The 15,323-nt window shown below is 43.5% G+C and overlaps 2 protein-coding genes across 8 annotated transcripts in view; both read left to right on the forward strand.

Annotated features, from left to right (window-relative positions):
• LOC125483294 (F-box/WD repeat-containing protein 7-like) overlaps positions 1 to 2,903 on the forward strand; it is a 15,732-nt gene extending 12,829 nt beyond the window's left edge. The window contains exons 4-5 of the mRNA XM_048597844.1: positions 583 to 668; positions 2,900 to 2,903. Coding sequence (XP_048453801.1) covers positions 583 to 668; positions 2,900 to 2,903 — 90 coding nt within the window. The remainder of the gene's footprint in view (positions 1 to 582; positions 669 to 2,899) is intronic.
• Positions 2,904 to 9,886: 6,983 nt separating this feature from the next.
• Positions 9,887 to 15,323, forward strand: part of apbb1 (amyloid beta (A4) precursor protein-binding, family B, member 1 (Fe65)) — a 125,544-nt gene continuing 120,107 nt past the window's right edge. For 5 of the 7 annotated variants that reach the window (XR_007262357.1, XR_007262358.1, XR_007262359.1 and 2 more), the window contains exon 1: positions 9,888 to 10,000. Coding sequence is in view for 2 of the 7 variants with exons in the window: in XM_048598500.1 (XP_048454457.1) it covers positions 9,980 to 10,000 (21 nt within the window). In the remaining 5 variants the exon portion in view is untranslated. Of the gene's footprint in view, positions 10,001 to 12,362; positions 12,493 to 15,323 lie in introns of those variants that run through there. The other 2 variants (XM_048598502.1, XM_048598501.1) reach the window with 2 other exon arrangements.

Below are 15,323 nucleotides of genomic sequence, written 5' to 3' on the forward strand. Positions count from 1 at the left end.
CAGGGTGCCATTGCCTGATATGATCGGACATTCGGGTGTGTTGGCTTTGTGTATCTTTGGAAGGCAGTAAAACTCCCCTACGCGGGATGAGGGTGTGTTGGGTACTCTGAAGGACTGGATCAAAAGTCCTGACCAGTCTGCTCAGTTGACGGATGTGTTCTTTGGCCAGATCAGCAGGTAGTTGTCTTTAGTGTTCCTGGTTGTTCAGTTGTCAGTACACTTCCTTGCAGTAGTCCGTTCTATTCTGTATGACAATGGCTCCTCCTTTGTCTGCTGGTTTGATGACAATGTTGCGATCGGGTTTGAGAGCACGGATGGCTGGGTGACATTTTGCACTACCTTGTGAGTGTGGCCGATGAATTTGGCGTTCACACATTTTCTGATGGCTCGAGCATAGCTGTCAAGCCCCGGGCACAGGCCCTCTGGAGGGGTCCACTTCGACTCCTCCTTTGCCCGTTCTCCCATGAATCTCTCTGTTGACTGATCTGGTTCATTGGTTGTCTCATTGGGCTTGTTGCTGACATCTTGGAAGAATTCTTGGAGTCTTATTCTTCTGATGAATTCTTCTGTGTCTGCCACGAGACCATCGGGCTCCATTTTGGTGGCGGGGCAGAAATTGAGTCCTTGGCTGAGAATGTCGATCTTGTCAGGTTGAAGGGTATGGTCAGGTAAGTTGATGATGGATTTTCCTGTGTTGGTACCGCTTTCAACTGTGGTTACCAGGGGAGACTTGGCTACTGCTGGTAGTGATGCTAAGTTTCTCCAGTTTCTTGTTCTTGTTGTGCATGTATTGATCTAAAATGTCACCTCTTCTTTACAGTGATAAAACTTTCTCTCAGAACAGTGACTTGAAAGGAATCCGGGAATTTACAAATACATATTAATCAATTAAAACCTTCTAACTGATTAAAAATTTAACAGCATTTTAGGTTAGTTTACTACATCCTCATCAGTGGTGTGGCCCTTTGATCTTTTACTTATAAATTCTGTGTCTGATAGTACCTCTCTCACTGGCAGCTGAAGAAGGACCAAGCCTCCGAAAGCTTGTGATTTCAAATAAACCTGTTGGACTATAACCTGGTGTTGTGTGATTTCTGACCTTGCCCACTCCAGTCCAACACCAGCACCTCCATATCATTAGGCCACTATTGGAATACCGCGTGCATTTCTGGCCTCCCTGCTCTAGGAAGGATCTTGTGAAACTTGAAAGGGTTCAGAAAAAATTTATGAGGATGTTGCCAGGGTTGGAGAGTTTGAACTGTAGGTAGAGGCTGAATAGGCTGGGGCTGTTTTCCCTGGAGTGTTGGAGGCTGAGGGATGACTTAATAAAATCATGAGGGTCATGGATAGGGTAAATAGACAGGTCTTTTCCCCAGAGTGGGAGAGTACAAAACTAGAAGATATAACTTTAAGGTGAGAGGGGAAAGGTTTAAAAAGGACCTGAGGGGCAATTTTTTCACGCAGAGAGTTGTGCGTGTATGGAATGAGTTGCTAGAAGACATCATGGGGGCTGGTATGATTGCAACATTTGAAAGGCATCTGGATAGGTGTATGAATAGGAGGGGTTTAGAGGGTTATGGGCCAAATGCTGGCAAATGGGACTAGATTTATTTGGGATACCTGGTCAGCATGGACGAGTTGGACTGAAGGGCCTGTTTCCGTGCTGTACTTCTCTGGTCGTGGACCTTCAACCAGAAAAATACTCTTCTACAATATCCTCTGTATTCTGTGACTAAGCCAATTCTGTATTAAACTTACCAACTCACCATGGACCCCATGTGACTTAATCTTGTGAACCAGTCTGCCACTGGGGCCTTTATCAAATGCTTTAGTAAAGTCCATGTATACCCTCACTGATCATCTTTGTCACTTCCAAACTCAATCATATTTGTGAGACAAGATCTCCACTGCAGAAAGCCATGCTGAATGCCCCTAATAAGTCTATTCTTTTCCAAATACGAGTAAATCCTGTCCCTAAGAATTTCTTCCAATGATTCCCCTTCCACTAATGTAAAACTCACTGGCCTACAATTTCCTGGATTATCCCTGTTGCTGTTAAACAAAGGAACAACATTGGCTGTTCTCAGTCCTCTGAGACCACACTGTGACTAAAGATGAATCAAAGACCTCTATCAAGGGCCCAGCAACCTCCTCCCTTACCTCCCTCAGTGTCCTGGGGTAGATCCTATCAAGCCCTGGGGACTTTCTACCTTAATGTTTTTCAAGATACCCAACATCGTCTTCCCCTCCTTAATATCGACGTGTCCTAGAATATGAACGTACCCCTCCCTAATCTTGCCATCATCCATGTCCTCCTTGGTGAATACCGATGCAAAGTACACGTTAATGACTTCACCCAATTCCTCTGGCTCCATGCATACATTTTGTCCTTTGTCCTTGAGAGGACTGTCCTTTCCCTAGCTATCCCATTTTGTAGAGATATAAAATGCGTTGGGATTCTCCTTAATCCTACTTGTTAAGGACATTTCATGGCCTCTTTTGGCCCTCCTAATTCCTTGTTAAAGTTTTTTTCCTGCTTTCTTTATGTACCAGAAGGGCCTTGTTTGATTTCAGAATAACTGATCTCATCTCTCTTCATACATGAGTCCTGTCATCACAGGAATCAGTCTGGTAAATCTTTGTTGTACTGTCTTCATAGCCACAACATTCTTCCTTGGATAAGCAGACTGAAACTTCTCACAATATTCCAAGTGTGGTCTCACTAAGGCCTTGTATAATTGCAGTAAGACATCCCTGTACTTGAATACTCACACTATGAAGGCTATTTGCCTTCATCACTTGCCTGCCTGCAGAATCTGCATGTTTGCTTTCAGTGACTGATGTACAAGGACACCCAGGTGTTGTTACTCCTCTCCCTTTGCTAATTTATTGTCTTCAGATAATTCACCTTTCTGTTTTTACTATCAAATTGGATAACTTCTCATTTATTCGCAGTATACTACAACTGCCATGCATTTGTCCACTCACCCAACTTGTCCAAATCACATTGAAGCATCTTTGCATCCTCCTCACAGTTTACGTTCCCACCCAGCTCTATGTCTTCTGCAAACTTACATTTTCCTCATCTAAATCATTAATATGTATTGCGAATAAATGGGGTCCAAGCACTGTGGTACCCCTGTAGTCACTGGCTGCCTTTTGGAAAATAAGCCATTTGTTCCTAGTCTTTGTTTCCTGTCTGCCAAGCAGTTCTCTATTTATGTCAGTACATTACCCCCAATGCCATAGACTTCAATTTTACATGCTAATCTTTTATATAGGATCTTACCGAAGCCTGAAAGTTCAAGTAAACCAAACCACCCCCCCCACTTTATCAACTCTGCTAGATATGTTCCTGTAAAATTCTAGTGGATTTGTCAAACATAATTTCCCTTTTATAAATCTATGGTGACTCTGTTCAATCCTGTCTCTGTTTTCTAAGTGTTCTGCTATTAAATCTTTTACAATGGCCTCTAGCATTTCTCCACTACCACATCAGGCTGACTGGTCTATAATTCCTAGTTTTCTCTCCACTACTTCTGTTAAATCGTGGGGTTATATTAGTTATCCTTCAATCCATAGGAACTATTCCCAAGTCTGTGGAATCTTGAAAGATGCCCATCTGCTATGTCTAGGCTCACTTCCATAATTATTTTGGGATGTCGATTATTGTGCTCTGGGGATTTATTGGTCTCAAATACCATCAATTTCCCCAACACCATTTCCCTGCTAATAACTGCAGGATTTCCTCCTCTGATTTGATTTGCCCAATCCATTGCAGATTAAAGTCATCTATAACTGCAGCTGTATCTTTATTGTTTACATTTCTGATTTCCTATTTAGTGACTTCCCTAACAGTACCACTACAGTTTGGGAGGCTATATATAATACCCACCCATTTCCTTCTTTTCCTTCCTCTCATGAGTCTCTGTTCCTCAACATTTTTGATACGTTATTTGTGTCCTCCTTTGTGAAGGCAGAGCTAAAGTATGTTTTTAGTTGGTTTACAATTTCTTTGTTCCTCAGCATAACTTTCCCTATTTCTGAATGTATGGGACCTACATTTGTCTTCACTCATTGTTTTCTCTTCACATACCTATAAAAATGTTTGCAATCGGTTTGTGTGTTCCTTGCAAGCTTACTTTCAAACTTGATTTTTCCTTTCTTAATCAATCCCATTGTCCTTTACTGAAGTGTACACTGCTCCCAGTCCTCAGGACTCCTTTTTTTGACCAATTTGTAATTGGATCTAATATAATCCCTAATTTCTCGTGTTATGGTCAGGCCACATTGCCGATTTTACCTTTGTGTCAGACAGGAATGAACAGTTGTGTGCAGTTCCTCCATACATGCTTAAATGTTTGCCATTGCCTATCCACCATCATAACCTTTAATTAACATTCCCCAATTTATCATAGTCAGCTTGCACCTCAGGATCAACTACATCACTCTGTGATAGTTCTGAATTTAAAAAGAGCAAGTTAATTAGAAAAGGCAGGAAGAGCAGTCCAGAGAAGGAGGTAATTCTGATGAATTAAACTGCATTTATTTCAGTGCAAGGGCTCTTACACGTAAGGCAGATGAGCTCAGGACATGTATGGAAATTGGGACCAGGGCAACATAGCTACTACAGAAACATGGCTGAGGGAGAGACAGCACTGGCAGCTCAACATTCTGGGTTTAGACACTACAGGAAGGATAGAAAGGGAGGTAAGAGAGGAGGGGGACTGGCATTTTTGATTAAGAAAAACAACACTGCAGTGCTTAGGATATTCTTGAGGGATCGTTCAATGAAGCTACATGGGTGAAACTCAGAAATAAAAAGGGGATGATCACCTTGATGGAATTGCACTGTAGGCCCCCCAATTGTCAGAGGGAAATTTTGGAATAAATATGTAGAAGGATTTTGGATCTATGTAGGAATAATAGGGTTATAATAGTAGGGGATTGAACTTTCCAAGCGTAGACTGCGACTGCCACAATGTTAAGGGATGGTGAGCAATTTGTTACATGTGTTCATGAAAACTCTCTTTATCAATATGTAGATGTACCTATTAAAGAAGGAGCAAAACATGACCTTCTGTTGGGAAATAAGGCAGGAGAAGTGACTGAGGTGTTATTAGAGAAGCACTTTGGGACCATAATTCTATTAGTTTTAAAATAGTTATGGAAAAGGTTGGGCGTTGTATAAAAGTTGAAGTTCTTAATTGGAGTAAGGCAAATTCTGATGGTATGAGACAGGAACTTTCAACAGTTGATTGGAGTAGACTGTTCGCAGGTAAAGGGACGACTGGCAACTGGGAGGCTTTCAAAAGTGAGGTAACAAGAGTTCAGGGACATTAGGTTCCTGTTAGAGTGAAGGACAAGGCTGGTAACAGTTGGGAACAATGGAAGAATAAAGATATTGAGGAACAAAAACAAAGTTGCTGGAAAAGCTCAGCAGGTCTGGCAGCATCTGTGAAGGAGAAAACAGAGTTAATGTTTCAGGTCCGGTGACCCTTCCTCAGAACTCAGATATTGAGGACCTGGTCAAGAATAAAGAGGAATCATATATAGGCACAGCATGGTGGCTCGGTGGTTAGCACTGCTGCCTCACAGCACCACGGACCCGGGTTTGTTTCCAACCTTGGGTGACTGTCTGTGTGGAGTTTGCACGTTCTCCCCGTGTCTGCGTGGGTTTCCTCCGGGTGCTCCGGTTTCCTCCCACAGTCTCCAAAGATGTGCAGGCTAAGTGGATTGGCCATGCTAAATTGCCCGTAGTGTTCAGGTATGTGTAGATTAGGTGGGTTATAGGGATGGGTCTGGGTGGGATGCTCTGAGGGTCAGTGTTTTTACCGTGGAGAAAGAAGTGGAGGCTAGGGAACACAGGGAAATAAGTCTTGATGTCTTGCAAACAGTCCACATTACGGAAGAGGAAGAGCTATATAGGTCTTAAATATAAAGGTGGATAAATCTCCAGGACCTGATCAAGTGTATCCCAGGACATTGTGGGAAGTTGGGGAAGAAATTTTGGCACCCAACAGAGATATTTGTATCATCTACAGCCACAAGTGAGGTGCCGGAGGATTGAAGGGTGGCTAATGTTGTGCCCTTATTTAGGAAAGGCTGTAAGGAGAAGCCTGGGAATTATAGATCTGTGAGTTTGACACCAGTGGTGGGTATGTTGTTGGAGGGGATTCTGAGAGATAGGATTTACGTGCATTTGTAGAGGCAAGGACTGATTTGCAATAGTCAGCAAGGTTTTGAGCATGGGAAATAATGTCTCACATACTTGATTGAGATTTTTGAGGCCTTGACCAAAAAGGTTGATTGTGACAGAGTGGACTTCAGTCTTTAGACTTAAAGTCTACATGGACTTTAGCAAGGCCTTTAACAAGGTCCCGCATGGTAGAGTGGTTAGTCAGGTTAGATCACATGGAATCTAGGAAGACATGGCCAATTGGGTACAAAATTGACTTGATGGTAGGAGATAGAGGGTGGTGTGGAAGGGAAACCTGTGACCAGCAGTGTTCCGCAGGGATCAGTGCTGGGTCCACTTTTGTTTACATAAAATTTATATAGACATTTTGGATGAGACTTTAAGAGGCATGGTTAGTAAGTTTGCGGATGACACCAAAATTGGAGGTTTAGTCGACTGTGAAAAAGATTATCTAAAATTACAAAGGAATCTTGATCAGTTGGGCCAGTGGGCTGAGGAAGGGCAGATGGAGTTTAATTCAGTTAAATGCTAGGTATTACATTTTGGTAAAACCAACAAGGGCAGGACTTACACAGTTAATGGTAGGGCCCTGGGGAGTGTTGTAGAACAGAGAGTAGACAAACAGGAAACCAGGAAGAACACAGCAAACCAGGTGGTACCCGGCAGAAAGGCGAAGTCAATGTTTTGGGTATGACCCTTCTTCAGGACTCAGGCCTTGAGCTGTGGGAAGGATGAGGAGAGGGAGTGGAGGTGCTGGTGCACTGCAGGGAGGGTTGAGCTGAGAATCCAGAGAGAGAATTGTTTCTGGAGGCATTGAAGGTGGGTCCAAATTTTGAGGGTTTAAAATGTACCTGTAGGCCTTGAGGGATGAGTTGGGGGCGAAGACAGGAGCTGAGGAAGGTCACGTGGCTGTAGTCGCAGGTTTGTTACATGGTGCGTTCAAAGAGTTGAAGGGCTGAAGAGATGACAATATTGTGGTAGAGAGAAAGGGACTCACTGAGTTCACATCTGAGGGAGGCAGAGAACTTCTTCAAAGTGGGCAATCTTTGAAGAGACTTTGCAGGCATATAAACTTGGTTAGAGACAAGAAAAAACTGCAGATGCTGGAATCCAAGGTAGACAAACAGGAGGCTAGAAGACCGCAGCAAGCCAGGCAGCATCAGGAGGAAAGGAGAGGTCAATGTTTTGGGTATTACCCTTCTTCAGGACAGAGAGACCGGAAGATTTGAGTTATAAGGATAGGCTGGGGTATTTTTCACTGGAGCCTAGGAAGTTGAGGAGTGACCTTATGGAGGTTTATAAAATCATGAGGGGCATAGATAAGGTGAATAACAAAGGTTTTTCCCTAAGGTGGGTGAGTTCAAAACAAGGGGGCATATTTTTAAGGTGCGAGGAGAAAGATTTAAAAATGCCCTTGGGGCAACTTTATTACACATAGAGAGTGGTTTGTGTGTGGAATCAACTCAGAAGTGGTAGATGCAGGTACAGTTACAACATTTAAAAGACATTTGAACAGGTACATGAATAGGAAAGATTTAGAGGGATATGGGCCAAACGCAGGCTAGTTGGACTAGTTTAGTTTGGGAAACTGGTCTGCATGGACATGTTTCTGTGCTGTATGACTATGAAAATTCTATCATTGTATGGCCATTCTTGCCCAACGGGCCTCACATAGCTAGAATACCTATTATTCCTTTCTCATTAGACTATGCCCAATCTAGAATGGCTTGTCTTTTCGTTCCATAAGACCATAGAAAATAGGAACAGGAATAGGCTATTCAGTCCCCCGAGCCTGCACCACCATTCATTAAGATCTGACATTCCTCACGTTCACATTCGTGCCTTTTTCCCATAATCCGTGATTCCCCAACTGATCAAGAATCTGTCTGTCTCTATCTTAAATATACACACGGACTCTGCCCCCACAGTTTTCTATGGCAAAGAGTTCCAATGACACTCAACCCTCCGTGAAATGGAAATTCTTCCTCATCTTAGTCTTAAATTGGTGGATCCTTATTCTGAGACTGTGCCCTCTGGTCCTAGACACTCTGGTGAGGTGTAACATCCTCTCAGCATTTACCCTATCAAGGTTCTAAACTCCATTGAATCGAGTCTCAACCTGTTTAGCTTTTGCTCATTAGACAGTTCCTCAAAGTATTGATCTAGGAAACCAATCTTGTACACAAATCAGAAATTCTTCATCTGATTTGATTTGCCCAGTCTGTTGGACATTAAAGTCCGCTGTAATTACCGCTGTACCTTCATTGCTTGTATCTCCTGTTTTATGACTTCCCCAATGTTACCACTATGGTTTGAGGTCTACGTATAAACCCCACTAACCTTTTCTGCCTTTTTTGGTATTTCTATACCCACATAGAATCCTCCGTCACTGAATCTAATATTCTTTCTCACCATTACATTAATTTCTCTTCAACCAACAATATTACTCTGCCTCCTTTTCATCTTTGTTCTTCTAAAATGGATATTCATTTCCCATTCTGGTCACCCTATAGCCACCTATCTTGTTATCCCAACTATGTGATATCCCAGTTTCGTTTATTTTCACGACAGATTTATCCACTTTATTGTGAATGATCTGTGAGTTAAGACACAAGGCCTTGTCTTTTTAACATTCTTAGTCCAGTTTACATTAATTTGCAGTGTCCCTGTTTGATTCGTGCCTTTGAATTTTCTGCCTGTTGCTTCTTATTTCCCATTTTGTCTTTTGTCTTTATTTCCCTCTCTTCTGTCTTCATGTATAGATACCTATCCTCCTCACCATTTCAGTTTAACTCTACCCAACTGCATTCTTAAATACTCCTCCACGGACATCAGGTCTAGTCCTGCGCAGATATAACCTTTTCAGCTTGTGCTGTCTCATCTCTCCCAGAACCAGCCCCAATGTCCCAGGAATCTCAAACCCTTTGCTCCATCTGTCCATCAGATTTTCATCTGATATATCCTGCCATTTCTATTATGACTAGTGCGTGGCACAGGTAGAAATGCTGAGATCACTACCTTTGAAGTCCTACATTTTAACCCACTTTCTAACTCACTATGTTCTGCTTTCAGAACCTCATCCATTTTTTTTTGCCTACATGTAGATGCATGTGTACCATGATCACTGGCTGTTCACCCTCTCACTGCACAATGTCTTGTCACCACTTTGAGACATCCTTCACTCTAGCACCCAGAAAGCAAAATACCATCCTGGAGTCTCGTTTGTGGCCACAGAAACATCTAATCTATTTCTCTTATGATTGAATCCCATATTACTATAACCTTCGTACACTTTTTCCTCCTGTCCTCTGCAACAGAGCCAGTGGTGGTGCAACAAAATTGGCTATTGCTACTTTTCTCTGAGAATCAACAGTATCAAAAATGGTATAACAAGGTGTACAGCTGGATGAACTCAGCAGACCAAGCAGCATCAGAGGAGCAGGAAGGCTGACGTTTCAGGCCTAGACCCTTCTTCGGAAACATTTTTTGTCCATTTTTCTGAAGAAGGGTCTAGGCCCGAAACGTCAGCCATTTTTCTGAAGAAGGGTCTAGGCCCGAAACGTCAGCCTTCCTGCTCCTCTGATGCTGCTTGGCCTGCTGTGTTCATCCAGCTCTACACCTTGTTATCTCAGATTCTCCAGCATCTGCAGTTCCTACTATCTCTCAAAAATGGTATATCTGTTTTGCAGGGGAAAGACCACAGGGGAGTTCTCATGTTGCTGAGTTCTCTTTTTCTGCCTGGTGGTCATCCGTTTCCCACCCCGCCTGTGGACTCCTGGCATGCGGAGTGTCCATTTCTCTGTAAGTGCTATCCACAAAACTGTTGGCCTCACTGATGCCCCACAGTATGCCCAGCTGCTGCTGCAGTTCCAAAACCTAGGTTCTCCGGAGCTGTAGCTGGGGACACTTCCTGCACACATTCTGGCCCCGGAAACTATGCCCAACATTCCACATAGAGCAGAAAAAATATATCTGATTCCATGATGTACCCCTTTAAAGTTAAATAATACAGATTACTTTGGGGCCCTTCTCTGGACCTCTGGTTGATGGCCTTTCAGACTAAACCTATTTGAAAAATCTTAAAACTATGTGATTAGAAATTCTCACCTGACCTTACTCACCCAATCAACAATTTCCTCTTGCCCTGCATCACTTCTTGACACTCTTCCCAGAATGCTTCACTGTGGTGCTGACTGTGGGAAATTCTTCCTGGGAAGGGGAGAGAGAGGTAAAATTACCCAGAAGGGGGTGGAAGAAAGAGAGAGAGAGCTAAATTCCAGGGAATGGGGAGAGAGGGGTAAAAATACCCAGGAAGGGGGCGAGTGAGCGGTAAAAAATACGGGGTGGGGGAGAGGTGGTGGTGTGGGGGAGGTAAAAATACCCAGGAGAGGTGGAGAGAGGGGTAAATATACCTGGGGGAGGGTGATAGAGAAGTGTAAAAATAATTGTGGAAGAGGGGAAAGAGAGGTGAAAAAAATACCCAAGAGAAGGGACTGGGTGATGGCTGAAGGGGAAGGGTTAGAGGTTTTGGTGTAAGTATATGGTGCATTGGTGTGAATGGCACGGATTAGGGGGTTAACAGTATAGGATGGGTTACTGGATGGTGCTATGCATACACAGGCTGAGAGGAGGTTGGTTTCTTGCTGTACTTGGCTGTAACACGGAAGGTGTGAGTGTCGCAGTGAGGAAAGATCCTGTAACAAGCACCAAAATAATCCAAGCTGACAGAGCAGGTGCAGACAGCTCGCAGTCTGTGAGCAGGAGAAATGGGCTGCTTGAGAATGTGTTTGTGTGGTAGAGTCTGGAGCTTACTGTCTGCAGGAAACCCTGGGGTGGATGTAAGAGGCCCGAGTCCAAGAGATGGAAGAGGGGGTCAGCGCTGGAGTGCAGCAGCCAAAGGCCAGGTCTGTGTTCAGAGTTGTTGGTGTTAATGTTGATGAGAGCAGTGTAGATGCAGGGATAGATTTGGTGTTGTGTCTGTGTTGGCATATAGAGCCTCTGACTGAAGCCTTATTATTGAATTTTGTCAAGCTGCTCTTGTTTAGAGCTGCAAGGCAATGAGAAAGCAAGATGTGTTTTAAAAAACATCTTCCATGTCCTCGAGATAATTTCAGTACTGTTATTGTAAAGCGGGTGCGTATGGCAGCCATTTAATGTATAGGCAGATATCTCAGACATTCATGAGTTAAACCACTGGTAGGACAGCTTAGGGCTTGTTACGTAAATATTGCCTTGGAAACTGGGAAAATCCTCCTGCTGTTCACTGACAACTGGCCGTGGAATCGGTGACTTCCACCTAAAAGTGTATGTGGTCTCGAGAGAATGTCTCACCCAGGAGTTAGAATATAAGAACCAGGAGCAAGACTAGGCAATTCAGCACATCAAGGCTGATCTGCCATTTAGCACATCTTGGCCGATTTCAGCTCAGCCTCAACTCCATTTTCCTGCCCAGTCCCCATTTAATTTAAGCCAATAGGGAGGGCCAACATTGGCTCTCATTTCAGTTACAACACAGGGTTAGGTGCAAAGTAAAGCTCCATCTACACTGTCACTTAAAAGCGCTCACAGGACAGGTACAACGTGAATTTAGAGACAGAGTAAATCTTCCTCTATAACTGTCCCCATCCCATATTCCCAGCACTGGTACAGCTGCCCCCACTCTGCCCCATCCAACATTCCAGTGCAGGTGTGGTGCAGATATATTTTCAAGGTGTCAACACTGGAGGAGTCCTGTACACATTTTATATTCATTCATGGGATGTGGGTGTTGCTGGCTGAGTCAGCATTTATTTCCCATTCCTAATTGTCCTGGAGACGGTGGTGGTGAGCTGCTTTCAATAACCACTGTAGACCTTGGGGTGGAGGGATGCTGTAGTGCTCTTAGGAAGGGAGTTTGAGGATGTTGAGCCAGCAATGAGGGGAGTTGGGGGATCAGTGATGGTTATACTGTTCAATGTCATAAAGAGATGATTAAATTCTGTCTTGTTGGAAATGACCATTGTCTGGCACTTGTATGGTGTGAATATTACTTGCTGCTTATTAATCCCCCAAGCCTGGATATTATCCAGGTCTCGCTCCATTTGGACACAAGATCTGAGGAGTCACAAATAGTGCTCAACGTTGTGCAATTATCAGCAAACGTCCTCACTTCTGACTTTATGGTGAAGGGAACGTCATTGATGAAGCAACTGAAGATGGTTTTGCCTAGGACGCTACCCTGAGGAACTCCTGCAGAAGTGTCCTGGAGCTGAGAGATGGGCCTCTAACAATCATAGCCATCTTCCTTTCTCTAGGTATGACTTCAGAGAGAGTTATTTCCCCAACTCAAGTTGATTTCAGCTTTGTTAATATTCCTTAATGCAAAATCCATTCAAATACGGCCTTTAACTCAAAGACAGTCACTCTGACCTCAGCTCTGGGCCCAGGCTGGAACCCAATCTGAACATCACTGAGCAGGTTATTGCTTACCAAGAACCGGTTCATAGCAGTGATGATTCCTTCCACCACTTTAATGATGATCGAGAGTAGATTGTTGGGACAATAATTGTCTGATTGGATTTGTTTTGCTTTTTATACAAGACATAACCTGGACAATTTACCACATTGTTGACTAGATACCATGCTGTTGCTGTACAGGAACAGCTGGGTTGGGGCGCAGTGTGTTCTGGAACGCATATCGTCAGTACTGTTGCTGGAATGTTGTCAGGGCTCTGTAACTTTGTGGTATCCAGTACCTTCAGCTTTTCTTATGGAGTCCGTCGAACTGACTAAAGACTGGCATCAGTGCTGAGGTCCTCAGGAAGATGCGATTGATTGTTTACTTGGCATTTTTGGCTGAAGAATGTTGCAAATGCTTCAGGCTTGTCTTTGCACTGATGTGTTTTGTTCCCATATCAGTGAGAATGGGGGCGTGTGTGAAACCTCCTCCTCTTGTCTTCTAGTATTCATGACTAGACGTGACAGAACTGCAGAACTCCAATCTGATGCATTGTTTGTGGGATTGATTAGCTCTGTCTATCACTCGCTGCTTATGCTGTTTAGCATCAAGGAGCTTCATCAGGTTGACACTTCATTTTAAGGTATGCCTGGTGCTGCTCCTGGCGTGCCCTCCTGCACTTTCCATTGAACTAGTGTTGATACCCTGGCTCAATAGTAGTGTTAGAGTCGGGGATATGCCAGGCCTTGAGGTTGCAGGTTGTGTAAGGAGCACCAGTTCTGCTGTTGATGATAGCCCATGATGCCTCATGGATGTTCAATTCTCAATTGCTAGGTCTGTTTGAAGTCTGTCCCATTTAGCACAGTGATAGTGCCACATAACATGATATAAGGTATTCTCAATGTTGAAAGTAGGACTTTGTGTTCACAAGGACTGTGCAGTGGCCACTCTTACCGATTCAGTCAAGGACAGATGCATTTGCAGCTGGCAGATTGGTAAGGATGAAGTCAGGTATGTTTTCCCCTCTTATTGGTTCCCTCAGCACCTGCTGCAGACCCAGTCTAGAATCTATGTCCTTTTAGGCCTCAACTAACTCAATCAGTAGTGGGATAACACGGTGTAGAGCTGGATGAACACAGCAGGCCAAGCAGCATCAGAGGAGCAGGAAGGCTGACGTTTCGGGCCTAGACCCTTCTTTTTCTTTAAGATATGATTCCTTGAGTATGACTGTGTTAGATGTTGTTTGACTAGTCTGTGAGACAGCTGTCACAGTTCAGTAATCTCCCTGATGTTACTAAGGAGGATTTTGCAAGATTGACAGAATTAAGTTTGCAGTTATTGTTTCCAATGCCTCATTCAATACTGAGTGATTCATCTAGCTTCTTTCCTTTTAGCAGATTTTGCTGCCAGACCAGGTAAGGACAACAGATTTCCTTCCCTAAACAGCATTAGTGAACCAGAAGGATTTTATTGATAATTGACAGTTATTTCTTTGTCATCATCAACAGGTTATTTTAATTCCTGATTTTTATTAATCAAATTCAAATTACACCATTTGTGTCTTTTGAGTGTACGTTCTGAGAATATTTTTTATTCATTTGTGGGACATGAGCATCACTGGTTGAGCCAGCATTTATTGCCCCTCCTTAGTTGTCCTTGAGAAGGTGGTGGTGAGCTGCCACCTTGAACCGCTGCAGTCGGTGTGCTGTAAACAATGCCCTTAGGGAAGGAGTTCCAGGATTTATACCCAGTAAGAACCTAATGTCACTACTTCTCTGACATTACCACAATGCCACCACTGATTGCATGTTAGAGGGACAGTATTAAGGGAGTGCCACAGAGGGAGCAGTGCACTGTTGAAGAGTCAGTACTGAGGGAGTGCTGCACTGTTAGATGCTAAGTACTGATAGAGCGCTGCACTATTTGAGTACTGTTCATCAAAGGGAACATTTAAATTCGGTCCTACCTGCCTTGTGATACGTGCAGAATGTTCAGCCAGAGTTTTGGGGAAATGGAACATGTTCTCATGCACATTCCTCCTTTAATTATCACCGATTGTGGAAAATCTGGATGTTCATCTTCCTTGCAGGCTGTGGTATCTTACTTTGTAAATTGGCAGAGTGTGTTGTTGACTGCTTACTTACTGTAAACAAACAAAATACTTCTGTGAAAATTGTTTTGAGTGACAGTTCAGGATGACAGCTGAAGTATAGTCTGTCACTAGCCACTTATCTATACAGCACAATCTGTCAGCAGCCAGCAACACCTTCACAACTAGCAGTGAGTCTACAGATACCAAAAGGGCAATTAGTGATGGGCAACAAATACTGGCCCAGCCAGCAACACCATGATCCTGATCATGAATAAAAAGAAATGAATGATGGCCCAATTTGCTGATTGGAATCTTGTACTGACAACAGGACTAGCTTCTCACCAAAGTGATGAAAAATGAGGCCAACCTCCCCTGCCAAGTCAGTCCCCCTACCTTTCCAGTCAACTGCTGTTTGAACCTGTGTTTGGGAAAACTGGGTGTAATTGGATCTGTATTTATATTGATAGATGAGTGTGATAATTAACCTCCACCAGAGGTGCATCACTAGAGGATGGGCTGAATGGTGTTCTGTGAAACCTCATGGCGGGTGGTTGGTTGAACAAAGAATAAAGAAAATTACAGCACAGGAACAGGTC

Source organism: Rhincodon typus, chromosome 6 (genome assembly GCF_021869965.1).
Source record: "Rhincodon typus isolate 14 chromosome 6, sRhiTyp1.1, whole genome shotgun sequence".
Classification (NCBI taxonomy): Eukaryota; Metazoa; Chordata; class Chondrichthyes; order Orectolobiformes; family Rhincodontidae; genus Rhincodon; species Rhincodon typus.